The sequence below is a fragment of the Watersipora subatra genome, chromosome 3 (genome assembly GCF_963576615.1).
Source record: "Watersipora subatra chromosome 3, tzWatSuba1.1, whole genome shotgun sequence".
NCBI classification, from domain to species: Eukaryota; Metazoa; Bryozoa; class Gymnolaemata; order Cheilostomatida; family Watersiporidae; genus Watersipora; species Watersipora subatra.
The window spans coordinates 1,816,808-1,830,658 of record NC_088710.1 but is presented as its reverse complement, the minus strand read 5'-3'; the positions used below and the strand labels follow the sequence as shown (position 1 = coordinate 1,830,658).

Below are 13,851 nucleotides of genomic sequence, written 5' to 3'. Positions count from 1 at the left end.
ATCTGTGCTATATTGGTACACCTGACCATTTCTCGCAGTACACTAGACTGTCAGGGTACTTGTTATAATAAGTTTGTGGCAGAATTCTCCGTAGGTTTGGCAGAAACATGGTTGAATTTTGCGGGATACTTTTGAGCATATGAATTGTTGCAAAGCGATTAATTAAATGGGTTTAGTTCAAACCCAGGCTCAGTCAATGTCATGTTGGCTTATCGGGTCATAAGCTGCCCATAAGACTGCATTGCAACAAAATCAGGTCATCTAACTGGCTGGTCAGAGAACTACTAAATAGATCAGCACAGAAGCATCCGAGTGTCCTTGATACACTCTCTTCTATTTGTACTCGGATAGCCAAGTCAGCATTCATTTGACATCGCCAATGTACGAATATATTACTGTATAAATGGATTGTTCGGTCATGCCATTAGCTAGTTTGAAAGAAATGTTGGATAACACTATGCATTACAATGATGCCAACTGCACAAATCGGACATTTGACAAAGGACATAAATATTTGATATATAAATATCTTTGGCTAATAAAATATAAATGACGATAAGAGAAGAGTTATATGGAAGAGTATCTATAAATCTGCATTTTCACACAACACAGCTGTGATGGCTGTCTTATAAGACAAACACATACCATAGCTCCATGATGTGTTACGAGACAAAAAGTGCCATGCCACGTGCCAGCGAATAATCTATGTAGTCTACTGAAGTTGTTTGAGTAACTCTATTGACTCGGCATGAGCTTCCTTGTCATCAGGAGATTTGACTGGGAGATCTCTGGCTCTGACTAAATGTTCTTTGGCCTTGACCTTGTCATTTAATTTGATGTAAGTTTTGGCTAGCATAATGTGATTCATACTGTAGAAATTTGGGTCCGCTAAAAAGAAAAACTGACAAATTACCAACAAGCACAACAACTGAGCAATACGATACATATCAACCGCATTACATATACAGTAATACCTTGAGATATGAGCTAAATTGCAGCTGTATTACATATACAGTAATACCTTGAGATATGAGCTAAATTACAGCTGTATTACATATACAGTAATACCTTGAGATATGAGCTAAATTACAGCTGTATTATAATGCATATACAGTAATACCTTGAGATATGAGCTAAATTACAGCTGTATTACATATACAGTATTACTTGAGATATGAGCTAAATTACAGTTGTATTACATATACAGTAATACCTTGAGATATGAGCTAAATTACAGCTGTATTACATATATAGTAATACCTTGAGATGTGAGCTAAATTACAACTGTATTACATATACAGTAATACCTTGAGATATGAGTTAAATTACAACTGTATTACATATACAGTAATACCTTGAGATATGAGTTAGAATACAACTGTATTACATATACAGTAATACCTTGAAATATGAGTTAGAATACAACTGTATTACATATACAGTAATACCTTGAGACCTGAGCTAAATTACAACTGTATTACATATACAGTATTACTTGAGATATGAGCTAAATTACAGCTGTATTACATATACAGTATTACTTGAGATATGAGCTAAATTACAGCTGTATTACATATACAGTATTACTTGAGATATGAGCTAAATTACAGCTGTATTACATATACAGTAATACCTTGAGATATGAGCTAAATTACAGCTGTATTACATATACAGTATTACTTGAGATATGAGCTAAATTACAGCTGTATTACATATACAGTAATACCTTGAGATATGAGCTAAATCACAGCTGTATTACATATACAGTAATACCTTGAGATATGAGCTAAATCACAGCTGTATTACATATACAGTAATACCGTGAGATATGAGCTAAATTACAACTGTATTACATATATAGTAATACTTTGAGATATGAGCTAAATTACAGCTGTATTACATATACAGTAATACCTTGAGATATGAGCTAAATTACAGCTGTATTACATGTACAGTAATACCTTGAGATATGAGCTAAATCACAGCTGTATTACATATACAGTAATACCTTGAGATATGAGCTAAATTACAACTGTATTACATATATAGTAATACTTTGAGATATGAGCTAAATCAAAGCTGTATTACATATACAGTAATACCTTGAGATATGAGCTAAATTACAGCTGTATTACATGTACAGTAATACTTGAGATATGAGCTAAATTACAGCTGTATTACATATACAGTATTACTTGAGATATGAGCTAAATTACAGTTGTATTACATATACAGTAATACCTTGAGATATGAGCTAAATTACAGCTGTATTACATATATAGTAATACCTTGAGATGTGAGCTAAATTACAACTGTATTACATATACAGTAATACCTTGAGATATGAGTTAAATTACAACTGTATTACATATACAGTAATACCTTGAGATATGAGTTAGAATACAACTGTATTACATATACAGTAATACCTTGAAATATGAGTTAGAATACAACTGTATTACATATACAGTAATACCTTGAGACCTGAGCTAAATTACAACTGTATTACATATACAGTATTACTTGAGATATGAGCTAAATTACAGCTGTATTACATATACAGTATTACTTGAGATATGAGCTAAATTACAGCTGTATTACATATACAGTATTACTTGAGATATGAGCTAAATTACAGCTGTATTACATATACAGTAATACCTTGAGATATGAGCTAAATTACAGCTGTATTACATATACAGTATTACTTGAGATATGAGCTAAATTACAGCTGTATTACATATACAGTAATACCTTGAGATATGAGCTAAATCACAGCTGTATTACATATACAGTAATACCTTGAGATATGAGCTAAATCACAGCTGTATTACATATACAGTAATACCGTGAGATATGAGCTAAATTACAACTGTATTACATATATAGTAATACTTTGAGATATGAGCTAAATTACAGCTGTATTACATATACAGTAATACCTTGAGATATGAGCTAAATTACAGCTGTATTACATGTACAGTAATACCTTGAGATATGAGCTAAATCACAGCTGTATTACATATACAGTAATACCTTGAGATATGAGCTTAATCACAGCTGTATTACATATACAGTAATACCTTGAGATATAAGCTAAAGCACAGCTGTATTACATATACAGTAATACCTTGAGATATAAGCTAAAGCACAGCTGTATTACATATACAGTAATACCTTGAGATATAAGCTAAATCACAGCTGTATTACATATAAAGTAATACCTTGAGATATGAGCTTAATCACAGCTGTATTACATATATAGTAATACCTTGAGATATAAGCTAAATGCTTTTCGGGACCCGATCTCGTGTGTCAATTCACTCGTATCTTGGTTTTGAAATTGCCCATATAAAATAACAATGACAATTTTTTCCATACAAAATAACTACACACATATCAATCCGTTCACACCCTCTCAAGAAACATCTAAAACCATGATTAAACAATGAAAAAACTCGTTTTTAGTTTCTCTTTAAGTGGTTCAACACCTACGCTCAGCGACATTTATCAATCTAGTGGTTATATTCTGCAATACAATGTAACATTATTAAGTACAGTACTGTATGGAGTGCTTACTTTTGAGACAGACAGTGGTGGCTAACGGCCGTATGCCCTACTTTTGTGGCTGTGTAATGTAACATAGCTGTCCTGAATTTCAGGGCAAAAATTTGCATGGATTTTTCCTATATCTAAAATTTTTCATGTATCAAGGTATTAGATATAGTTGATGTTGACAACTTCAATAGAAGCATCAAGAATATAATGGGAGTTCACTGGTAGAACGTAAAACTACGTCGCTGTGAAGTACCTACTTTCCTCTGCCTGGGAGAAGTACTTTAGAGCCTCTTGAAAGGTAGACGTTGGAGGAGTTCCAAATATCAGACCAGCTATTTTCTTTGTGTACCATGACATCTCAGCAAAGTAGTAACACCTTTAATACAGCATAGGTAGGCATCGCTTGTGTTATTTATTATATGTTGTCACAAATAGGAACACATTGTCACAACCAGTAACAACTGACACACTCCCCAGGTAAAAACAACTAGACTGGTTCACACCATATCGCTGTATCTCGGCATCGATGCCACAATAGTTTGACAATCCTCGGTGATAACAATGCTTACACTATCACAAAACCTTTTCACGTTTGCATCAGCGAACTTTCCGCGACACAGTGTTATCACTTTTTTTGTAGGAATATTTTTGTTTCTGCGTGTTCACATCAAATACTAGTCCAGCATCAACTATCATAAACGAAAACAGCGAATCCCCATTGCTGAAATGGTGCACAATGTACAGGCTGTCATCAATGCTGGGCGAACTATTGGGAAAGCTTGACAGCTGCACACTTTACGACGTATCCACGTTGCTTCATCGAGGTGATTACTTTACAGTGCACATGGTCGATGCTATCGGTCCCAGGTGCGCATATTCGATGATGAATGTCGAAAAGACAACCCCGACATACGATAATACAGTGTGAGCCAGTCTAATGGCACATGCCACAAGTAACAGCATTTGAATAATAACAACTGAAGTGAAGTTTACAGGTAATAATGAATCTTCTGACACACGCCACAGGTAGTAACGAATCGGACACGCCACAGGTAGTAATGAATCGGACACGCCACAGGTAGTAACGAATCGGACACATGCCACAGGTAGTAACGAATCGGGCACGCCACAGGTAGTAACGAATCAGACACGCCACAGGTAGTACGAATCAGACACATGCCACAGGTAGTAACAAATTGGAGACATACCACAGGGACTAATGAATCGGATACACCACAATTAGTAATGAATCAGACACATGCCACAGGTAGTAACGAAACGGACACGCCACAGGTAGTAATGAATCAGACAAATGCCGCAGGTAGTAACAAATCGGACACATGCCACAGGTAGTAACAAATCAGACACATGCCACAGGTAGCAACAAATCAGACACATGCCACAGGGAGCAAAAAATTGGACACATACCACAGTGACTAACGAATCGGAGGCATGCTACAGGTAGTGATGACGGTGACTTACACCACAGATAGCGACACCCACAGTGCATGACCTTGTTTTTAGGTGTTCTAGAAGCACAATGCAGGAGCCAATGTAGAGCCTACCCTTAGTGGTTTTTAATTGCTGTTTTGCATTTGTTCAGCAGACGGATTTAGGACAACTCATATTGTACCTCACAGCGTGCGTACAATTTGTATTAATCAAGATTTCACCTTGGAAAATGTATTTATTATTATTGAAGACCAGTATCTTCGACGCAATGACAAACCACAGATAAACAGTTTTGTGTCCTAATAGAAAATCTACTTAATTTAAAAGGTAATGTTTTATGCAGTCAAAAAAGTATTGCAAAGTAGTGTAGAATATCATTGTAACAGTTTTATGGCAAGTTGGGGTGACGGCACAAAAACTATAACAACCATTACATGTATTCATCACATGTTAAAGCGTCCACAGCAATCTCAGCCAACTTAACTACATCAGATGTCAGCTAGGGGTTGGGTATCCAGCCGAGCTTTAATGAACAAAAATAACTTGTTAAATTTAGATAATCAAATTGATTGATCAATGAAGCCATCAAAGACTCCTTTTCTGATCAGTGAGAAATACTTGTCACCTACACGCAATGACATACGAGTATATATTACCATTGTCCAAGGCAGTACATAGAGGTGGCATCAGTAGGATCCAACTCCATCGCTTGCTGTCAACACAAAGTAAATATTTAGAGCATAGGGAAAGTAGCGTGTAAAGTGACACTTCACATTTCATACTGCCAAAAAAATGGTTGAAAACTTTCCATTGGCAGACTTTGTGTTTGACTCATTCAGCTACATCACGGTGGTTATTTGTGTACCAAGTTTAACAATATATTTTGTGAAAATTGCAAATGTTAAAAAACCGAAACCGCTGCAGAAAGTTGCAAAATAAACCGATATGACAGTGAATACCAGCTAAGCTCTCCTATTCACTAGTAGATGTCAGAGAATCGGCGAAGTAAATGCAAACAGATAGGTCAAGGTCAGTTAGTGTCTCAAGAGTCTGATTAGTGTGAAACTCACGTCTCGAAAATGTTGAAATTGAGTGACCTTAGCACAAGCATAAACTTTAGCATAGTGGTATAAGCACCTGGAAATGTTGCTGTACTATATAGGAATACTTTATTTTCTCTTTGTTTCCTTCATAGTCGCCAACATAGTTTAACATTACAGCATACCACTGTAACAGAGTGTATGACATGACAGCGTACCACTGTAACAGAGTGTATGACATAACAGCGTACCACTGTAACAGAGTGTATGAGATAACAGCGTACCACTGTAACAGAGTGTATGAGATAACAGCGAATCACTGTAACATAGTGTATGACATTACAGTGTATCACTGTAATAGAGTGTATGACATAACAGCGTATCACTGTAACATAGTGTATGACATTACAGCGTACCACTGTAACAGAGTGTATGACATAACAGCGTATCACTGTAACATAGTGTATGACATGACAGCGTACCACTGTAACAGAGTGTATGACATAACAGCATACCACTGTAACAGAGTGTATGACATAAAAGCGTACCACTGTAAAAGAGTGTAAGACATAACAGCGTACCACTGTAACAGAGTGTATGACATAACAGCGTACCACTGTAACAGAGTGTATGAGATAACAGCGTATCACTGTAACATAGTGTATGACATTACAGCGTATCACTGTAACATAGTGTATGACATTACAGCGTACCACTGTAACAGAGTGTATGACATAACAGGATACCACTGTAACAGAGTGTATGACATAACAGCGTACCACTGTAAAAGAGTGTATGACATAACAGCGTACCACTGTAACAGAATGTATGACATAACAGCGTATCACTGTAACATAGTGTATGACATTACAGCGTACCACTGTAACAGAGTGTATGACATAACAGCGTATCACTGTAACATAGTGTATGACATTACAGCGTACCACTGTAACAGAGTGTATCACATAACAGGATACCACTGTAACAGAGTGTATGACATAACAGCGCACCACTGTAACAGAGTGTATGACATGACAGCGTACCACTGTAACAGAGTGTATGACATAACAGCATACCACTGTAACAGAGTGTATGACATAACAGCGTACCACTGTAACAGAGTGTATGAGATAACAGCGTATCACTGTAACATAGTGTATGACATTACAGCGTATCACTGTAACATAGTGTATGATATAAATAACTGTATTAGCATCTGTAAAATAAAGGAAATGTCCAATATTGATTTATACGCATGGACACAGCGTGTTCCAAACTTGTCTCTTTCCATTGACATTATCGCTAACATGACCTCTACAATGCAGTTTCAGCTCCTCTACTAGAATTATTATAACATGTCAGCTAAAGATATTTCATGCTGCAGAATCCTTCAACAAGCAGACAAAAAACGATCTGTTTAAAGGTTGACTTGCAACAAATTTCACATTACAGTTATTTGGTATCAAAAGATTCACCATGTCTTAATCTGTAGTGTTGTAGGTGCCAAATATGTGGAAGTGTGATTACAAGCTCTTAAAAGCTCAAAAACGAAAAGCCGCCGTAGATTGGAATCTGTTTATTTCTCTGACTTTGTCATTACAGGTTGGTTATTGTCTTGTCACATGACAGTCTCACGTGAACTGAAAGGCCAATAAAAATCTCAATATAAAACTTATCGTAGCACTAGTTTATGACAAACACTTCGGAGTTTGTTGAAGACCCCGTATCAAATATAGATGCTCGCTACTTTACAGTTTTGTTTTGGCTTGGTCTAATCAGCAAGTCGTAATCTGATCATGTGACCCAATACTGCGCAAATAATTTCTGCAGCACTTATCGATTATCACAGGTGACCAACAGGCTGGTCATGATTATCAGACAATGATATGTGCTCCTTCGAGGTAAGGTTAAAAAATTAAATGAATTTTTACGGTAAGTTATAAGATATCACTGCTAAAAGTGACAGCATTACAATGACGATAGAACAGACGCGTAAGAACAATAAACATGGTTTTATTGAATGCGTGAAGTATATTTGTGAAAATATTTCGACGAATAAGGTTGCATGAAAGTGTAAACAGAAACCATCTACCACAACTACAGCACATTTGAGTCGTTTTGGAAAGAGAATCCAAACTAAGGCGGTCTCGTGTGACTGCGATTAGCTGTTCGCTTTTTAGCTTTTAAGAGCTTGTAATCACATTTCTACATATTTTCCACCTATAACCCAACAGAGTAAGACATGGTGAATCTTTTGATATCAAATAACTAATGTGAATTTTGTTGCAAGTCAACCTTTAAACATACATTTCCCCAACGTTTCCGGGTTATAACAGACAGACACTGATCATCCTGTAATTATCTGTACATTATAATAAATGCCACATAACCTGGAGATGACATATTAATAAGATAATAAATAGGAAAGCTTGGAAATACGAAAATGAGAAGCTGAGCAATAACTATCCGTATATCCACCAGATGGTAACCTTTGGTTAGATTAGCTTTCAGACAAAGATTGGCTGACACTGAATGATGTGTTACACTTACTCTATGGCACGGTCCACATTTGTCATCCAGGGTCATACTCTTCTCCGCATATTTTAGCCCTTCTTTCATGAGAACCTTTCGCTCCTCTGACTTGGCTTCGCAATGCTTAGCCTTATCACACGCTGCCCTAGAAATGAGTACCCAAACCTAGATAAGTTCGGTTCTCGTCCGCCTCAACACGACAGCGACATTAAGGCTACAGCAAAAAGCAGGAAATGTCACTCGTAAGTAGCATGTACTCATACTGTTACGCAGTGAGCAGTCAAGGTAATATTTATCTTCATCTAAAATTGCTAAATATGATCTAAAGAGACCTAGCTTGTCTCCAGGCGATCTCAGCACTTGTCGCATCATCGTAAGTACGCAGGAAATCATACAGCTTGTCGACTTCACTCTGGGAATAGAGAGTATCAGCCTCACGTAGAATCCTTCTCAGCTGCTCCTGACCTATAAAATGAATTGATGCTTTAATCGGCTTCTTCTGCAATGCAGGGTTTACTGTTTTGGCGTTTGGTTCCCCGTGTTTTCTATACAAAGAGTTATTCTCTAAACAAGATCCGCCAGTGCATAGGCGCTAAATACTTGGGAGATTTCCTGAAATTCCATGAAAAGTGCAACATGCGCGCATTCACAATAACATTTGACTATTTTTCATCATTCGAATGGTTTTACTCTAATGGACGATAGCTTTTTGCTATTTGGGTTTAGAAATGACTTGATAGTGGTTTGAACAACCTAATTCTAAAATAAGCACCACAAACTGTACAAAGAGAAGCCAATGCTCAAATAACATGACTTTTAGGGAAGCCCTACAAGATATACATGCCTAACCAGAGTAGCGAGTTACCACAGCATTAAACACCAGATCATGCAATTATTTATAATCAAGTCAGGGTTGAGGGTGCCACTCCAGCTGGAGTGGAAGCAACAGTGTTATGGAAGAGTAGAGGGTGTCAGTACTAACAGAACATGAAGAGGTGGCAGTGAGACAAGAAGGGGGGGGGGGGGAGTGCAGCTCTAGTGAAACAAGAAGGAGGGGGGTGCAGCTCTAGTGAAACAAGAAGGGAGGGTGCAGCTCCAGTGAGACAAGAAGGGGGGGTGCAGCCCTAGTGAAACAAAACGGAGAGAATGATTTTGGAAAAAGAACAGATGGCAGAGGTAACTAGAAACACAGCAAGAAATGAAATATGACCAAAGCAGGCAAGTTGTGAAACTGATTATCTCTATAGCGCTCCATTTACCAGCCTTGTATTGCCGTCTGCCATTGACCAGAATGAAAATAAAACCCTTCAATTGAACTTATTTTGTAATATTCAAGTTAAACTCAAGCCCCATTTGGAAATAACTAGATACTTGTTACAGGGGCAACTAGTACTACCAGAAACGATGTCTTTTTCTGTTACCCCCGCATTAATATTTCATGACGTGCCAAAACACCAACCAACAGAACAAGGTCTTCTGTTGTATTCCATATACATGTATCTGCTTAGAAATTAGATTTACATTGAGAAATGAGGCTAATGCAACAGAATACAGTAAAGTACGGCCAGTACTTGTTACTTCACGATGAACTTATCTTCAGTTATAAACAGTTTCCAAAAACTAAAAATATCAACTTGAAGAAGATGGTGGAGGCAGACTGCTGCCTTTCTTTAGTATAGCACTATTTACAATTAATGAATCTATTAAAGTAAACACCAATTTCAGAACAAGTTCTGAAAAATGGTAGAATGCATACATGAGGTCAGCTGGACAGATTGTTAAAACACCATGAGATTCTTACAACAGATATCTGTGCCCAAATGTCACATTGAGAAACAATATTCGAATGTGAGCTAAGCTCAAGGCATTGGAGAAGTTATAACATGTGTCAAGGGCTACCTTATGCCAATACCGAATACCGATTACTTATTTTCAGGCCACTACTTTTAATAACTTTCTAAACGATTTTTTGGACAACTAATCAGTTGTACTAATCTTGTCTAACGAATTAGCAGTAAGATATACTAGCGCCGGCAGCAATACAAGTTGCTTGAATTGTTCGTATAACCATAGCCCAAACCAGAATAGCATCTAACAATGTGAAAAGATAATCATATTATGCAATAATATATTATGTAATAATCATTCAGCGACTCAATGGTATACTGCTGCCAGTTAGAGACCAAATGTGAAGTAACTCAGTAACATGCATTTGGCAACTACGACTTATCCACACTTTTACATTAGATTTGTGTTTCACTTCCAATGAGCGATTTGCTCAATTAACTGTTGCTAATAATACCCAAAATGTTTTCTGTGTTGCCAAATCATGAGCAGACAATTAAAAATAAAAATAAAACGAGGTTTGTTTCTTTGTTGAGCGACTTAGCTCAAGCATTTCATGTGGTTGGAATTTTGGATCGCAAATCTGTGATAATATTTATTGATGGCTCATGAAAGCAGACAGTAAGTATCTGGTAGTCAAAACGCATTCGTATGCAGCAGTTGTACCAACCTCACCTCAAACCAGATCACTAAAATAAACCAATCACAGTTACATATAGAAGGTTAATAAACTTTACCAACATTCCTTCGATAAGTGGAAAACTAATAGTTTGATACATACCTAATGTTTTTTGTAGTGCTTTGGGCTCTGCTGCATCCTTTTCAGCAGCTTTCACTTTCTTTTTCACAACCAGCAAAGTTGCAGCTAGACATCCTGTATATAAAAATGCCTACAACGCAAGTATTGGGTTAATTATGGCGCCTTACAGTGCCTCGCGTTGCGTGTTCACAACTCGAGTTGCACAACTCGAGTTGTGAACACGCAACGCGACTTTTCAAAAGTAAGGTGCAATATATTGGTATTACGGTAGGATAACCGTAGATCTGGTTATATTAACAATGGTACATCAATAGGCACCCGTTAGCTAATAGAAATTAAACTATGTATGTACTGTAAAACTAGAACTAATAACGAATTATTAGAATTATAGTGTGCCGAGTTTGCAACTCGAGTTGTACAACTCGAGTTGCACAACTCGAGTTGCAAACTTGAGTTGTGTATCAAGTTACAACTCGAGTTTCAACTCGAGTTCATCAAAACCCAAGCCGAGTTCTTTCAACAACAACTCGAGTTCAACAACTCGGCTTGAGAACATCTAATCTCATCGTTTCATTTTCTCTAGCTATATGGAATTTATTTTGGTGCATCATTAAACGCTGTTGAAATAATTTCTATTTTCATTTTCGGTGTTCATTCAGTTTCTTGTCAGGTACTAGAGAGATAACCCTTTTTTCATTTGAAAAAGAAGTGGCCCAGCTCTCACATACTTTGTTTTTTAGTTTGCTTTTTACATTCTACAATTGTTTTTGTCTCGTTACATTAATAGAAACAAATATGCGCAAATATCGCCAATATATATAATTTAAATGTGTATATATATTTAAATTATTACTATTAAATTTCTGTAAATGTTCTGTAAATGAGACACCCCAATTACTCACTTTGCTTTCTTTACGAACCCGTGTTAGTTTTGCGTAACACAACTTGAGTTCATCAAAAACCCAGGCCGAGTTGTACAACACAGCAACTCGAGTTGTACAACTCGAGTTGTGAACACGCAACGCGAGGCACTGTAAGGCGCCATAGTTAACAAAAAGAAGTTAATGAGTTAGACATAATTAAGAGACAGATATTCTTTTTAAATGAACAATGATGTAATTAAAGGAGTTATTTAGCAAATGCACTAATATCAAATCAAAACTAATAAAAACACTACCTCAGGCAAAGACGACCTATAGTTTCTCCAGTCTGAGTGGTATCTAGTGGTGTTTAAAAGAATACATGCTTTCTGTGAAGTTCTCATCAGCATATCCAAGCTAAAACCTGTGCGAGCGCCAGCTACTTTTGATTTGTATATACCAGCCAGAAATTCGTGAAATAACCGAACTCTAGTCATGATGCGTAGAAATAGACCCTCTAAAACACATAAAACAGCAAATCGTAATTGTAACGGACAACAGCTAAAATCGTTGACAATATGTAACAAGATTAACACTTAATAGTTATATCTCAATTTCATTCGAATCATATAAAAAGCAAATAAGCACTTTATCCTTATTAAACGTACACACCCACAAAAATAAAGTTATGCCTCAGTATAATAATTAAACTAGAAAGCTAGCTAAGAAATCAATTCAATGATGTGAGTCTACCGCTGCTGTTATATTTGTTAGACTAAACATTGGATTTTTTATACACTGCTTTTTGGTTATTTTACTTGTTGCGGTACCCTGTGGAAAACATACTGTAAAATATGACTCTTGATTACCATAATATACATTGCTCATAATAATCTGGCAGATCTTTATTTAAATCCACTTACTTATATGTGTGATAGATTTTATAGATACTCAGAAAGCTCAACAGAACACTAATCAGCAAACTTCAACAGTTACTGAAGTTTAAAAGCACGTCAAATTTAAAGCGACAAACTAAAAACAAAAATTGTAAGATTACCGCACTTAAATAACGGAAGCAATGTCCTACATTAGACTTGGATCTTTGAGTGTTTACAATATGTCACGATTGTGTTTACATGTTGTCCCTTTCCGACAGTAAGATTAACAACTTCGTTGTCCAATCGCAAACTTATTAAAAATCTGTTGGCCAATAGGATTTCGAGAATAAATATTCATCTTCGGGGAAACACTATCCACGTGAAAGATCGGTCGATCCACTACTACATGTACAACCAATTAGCGCCGAAAGTTGGACTGTTGGGTAACCTGGGATGATTAATATATCGTGGCTACTAAATCAAGAAGCCGTTATCTACAATAACTGTCAGATAAAAAAACGCAGTTTCATTTAGATAGAATCTAGGTACATTGGCGAACCGAAAAATTACAAACAACGTCTATTATAATATGCTAAGAATTCTTCTTTTTCGTAATGCAATTTGCATCATAAGTGAAGGATTGTTCTACACGACAATACTATTAATTTATGAACGAGCTAAAAATTAAGTCAACGTATTTTATACCTGTCCATACAGTACATATGTAATGTAAATGAAAAGCGCGACTCGTTGTTTGTCAAAGCATTCAAACATGTGCTGTAATTACGCTATGCTGTAATAATTGCTATAACATAAACAATCATAAACATTGTACACGATAGGCGCGTAAGTCTTATAGCATGGAAGAGGGGACAACTCTAATTTCAGGGGCTGAGCATTTCACATCTCGCTATACCCTCCTGCAG

The 13,851-nt window shown here is 36.5% G+C and overlaps 1 protein-coding gene across 4 annotated transcripts; it reads right to left on the bottom strand.

The window, feature by feature from the left end:
- Nucleotides 1–375: 375 nt before the first annotated feature.
- LOC137389871 (regulator of microtubule dynamics protein 1-like) lies at nucleotides 376–13,154 on the bottom strand. 4 transcript variants are annotated; one of them, XM_068076021.1, is made up of 9 exons: nucleotides 13,135–13,154; nucleotides 12,365–12,564; nucleotides 11,209–11,317; nucleotides 8,915–9,047; nucleotides 8,601–8,727; nucleotides 6,148–6,237; nucleotides 5,667–5,722; nucleotides 3,816–3,934; nucleotides 376–888 (listed from the first exon to the last, which is right to left on the bottom strand). In XM_068076021.1, exons 2-9 carry the CDS (start codon nucleotides 12,542–12,544, stop codon nucleotides 713–715), a joined length of 990 nt encoding a protein of 329 aa, XP_067932122.1. In that variant the 5' UTR covers nucleotides 12,545–12,564; nucleotides 13,135–13,154; the 3' UTR covers nucleotides 376–712. The 4 variants fall into 4 exon arrangements, with proteins under 4 accessions (XP_067932122.1, XP_067932121.1, XP_067932123.1 ...); XM_068076020.1 differs by lacking the exon at nucleotides 13,135–13,154 and adding an exon at nucleotides 13,110–13,129; XM_068076022.1 differs by lacking the exon at nucleotides 13,135–13,154 and adding an exon at nucleotides 12,971–13,121 and having other exon boundaries at nucleotides 3,812–3,934.
- Between the last annotated feature and the right edge of the window lie 697 nt (nucleotides 13,155–13,851).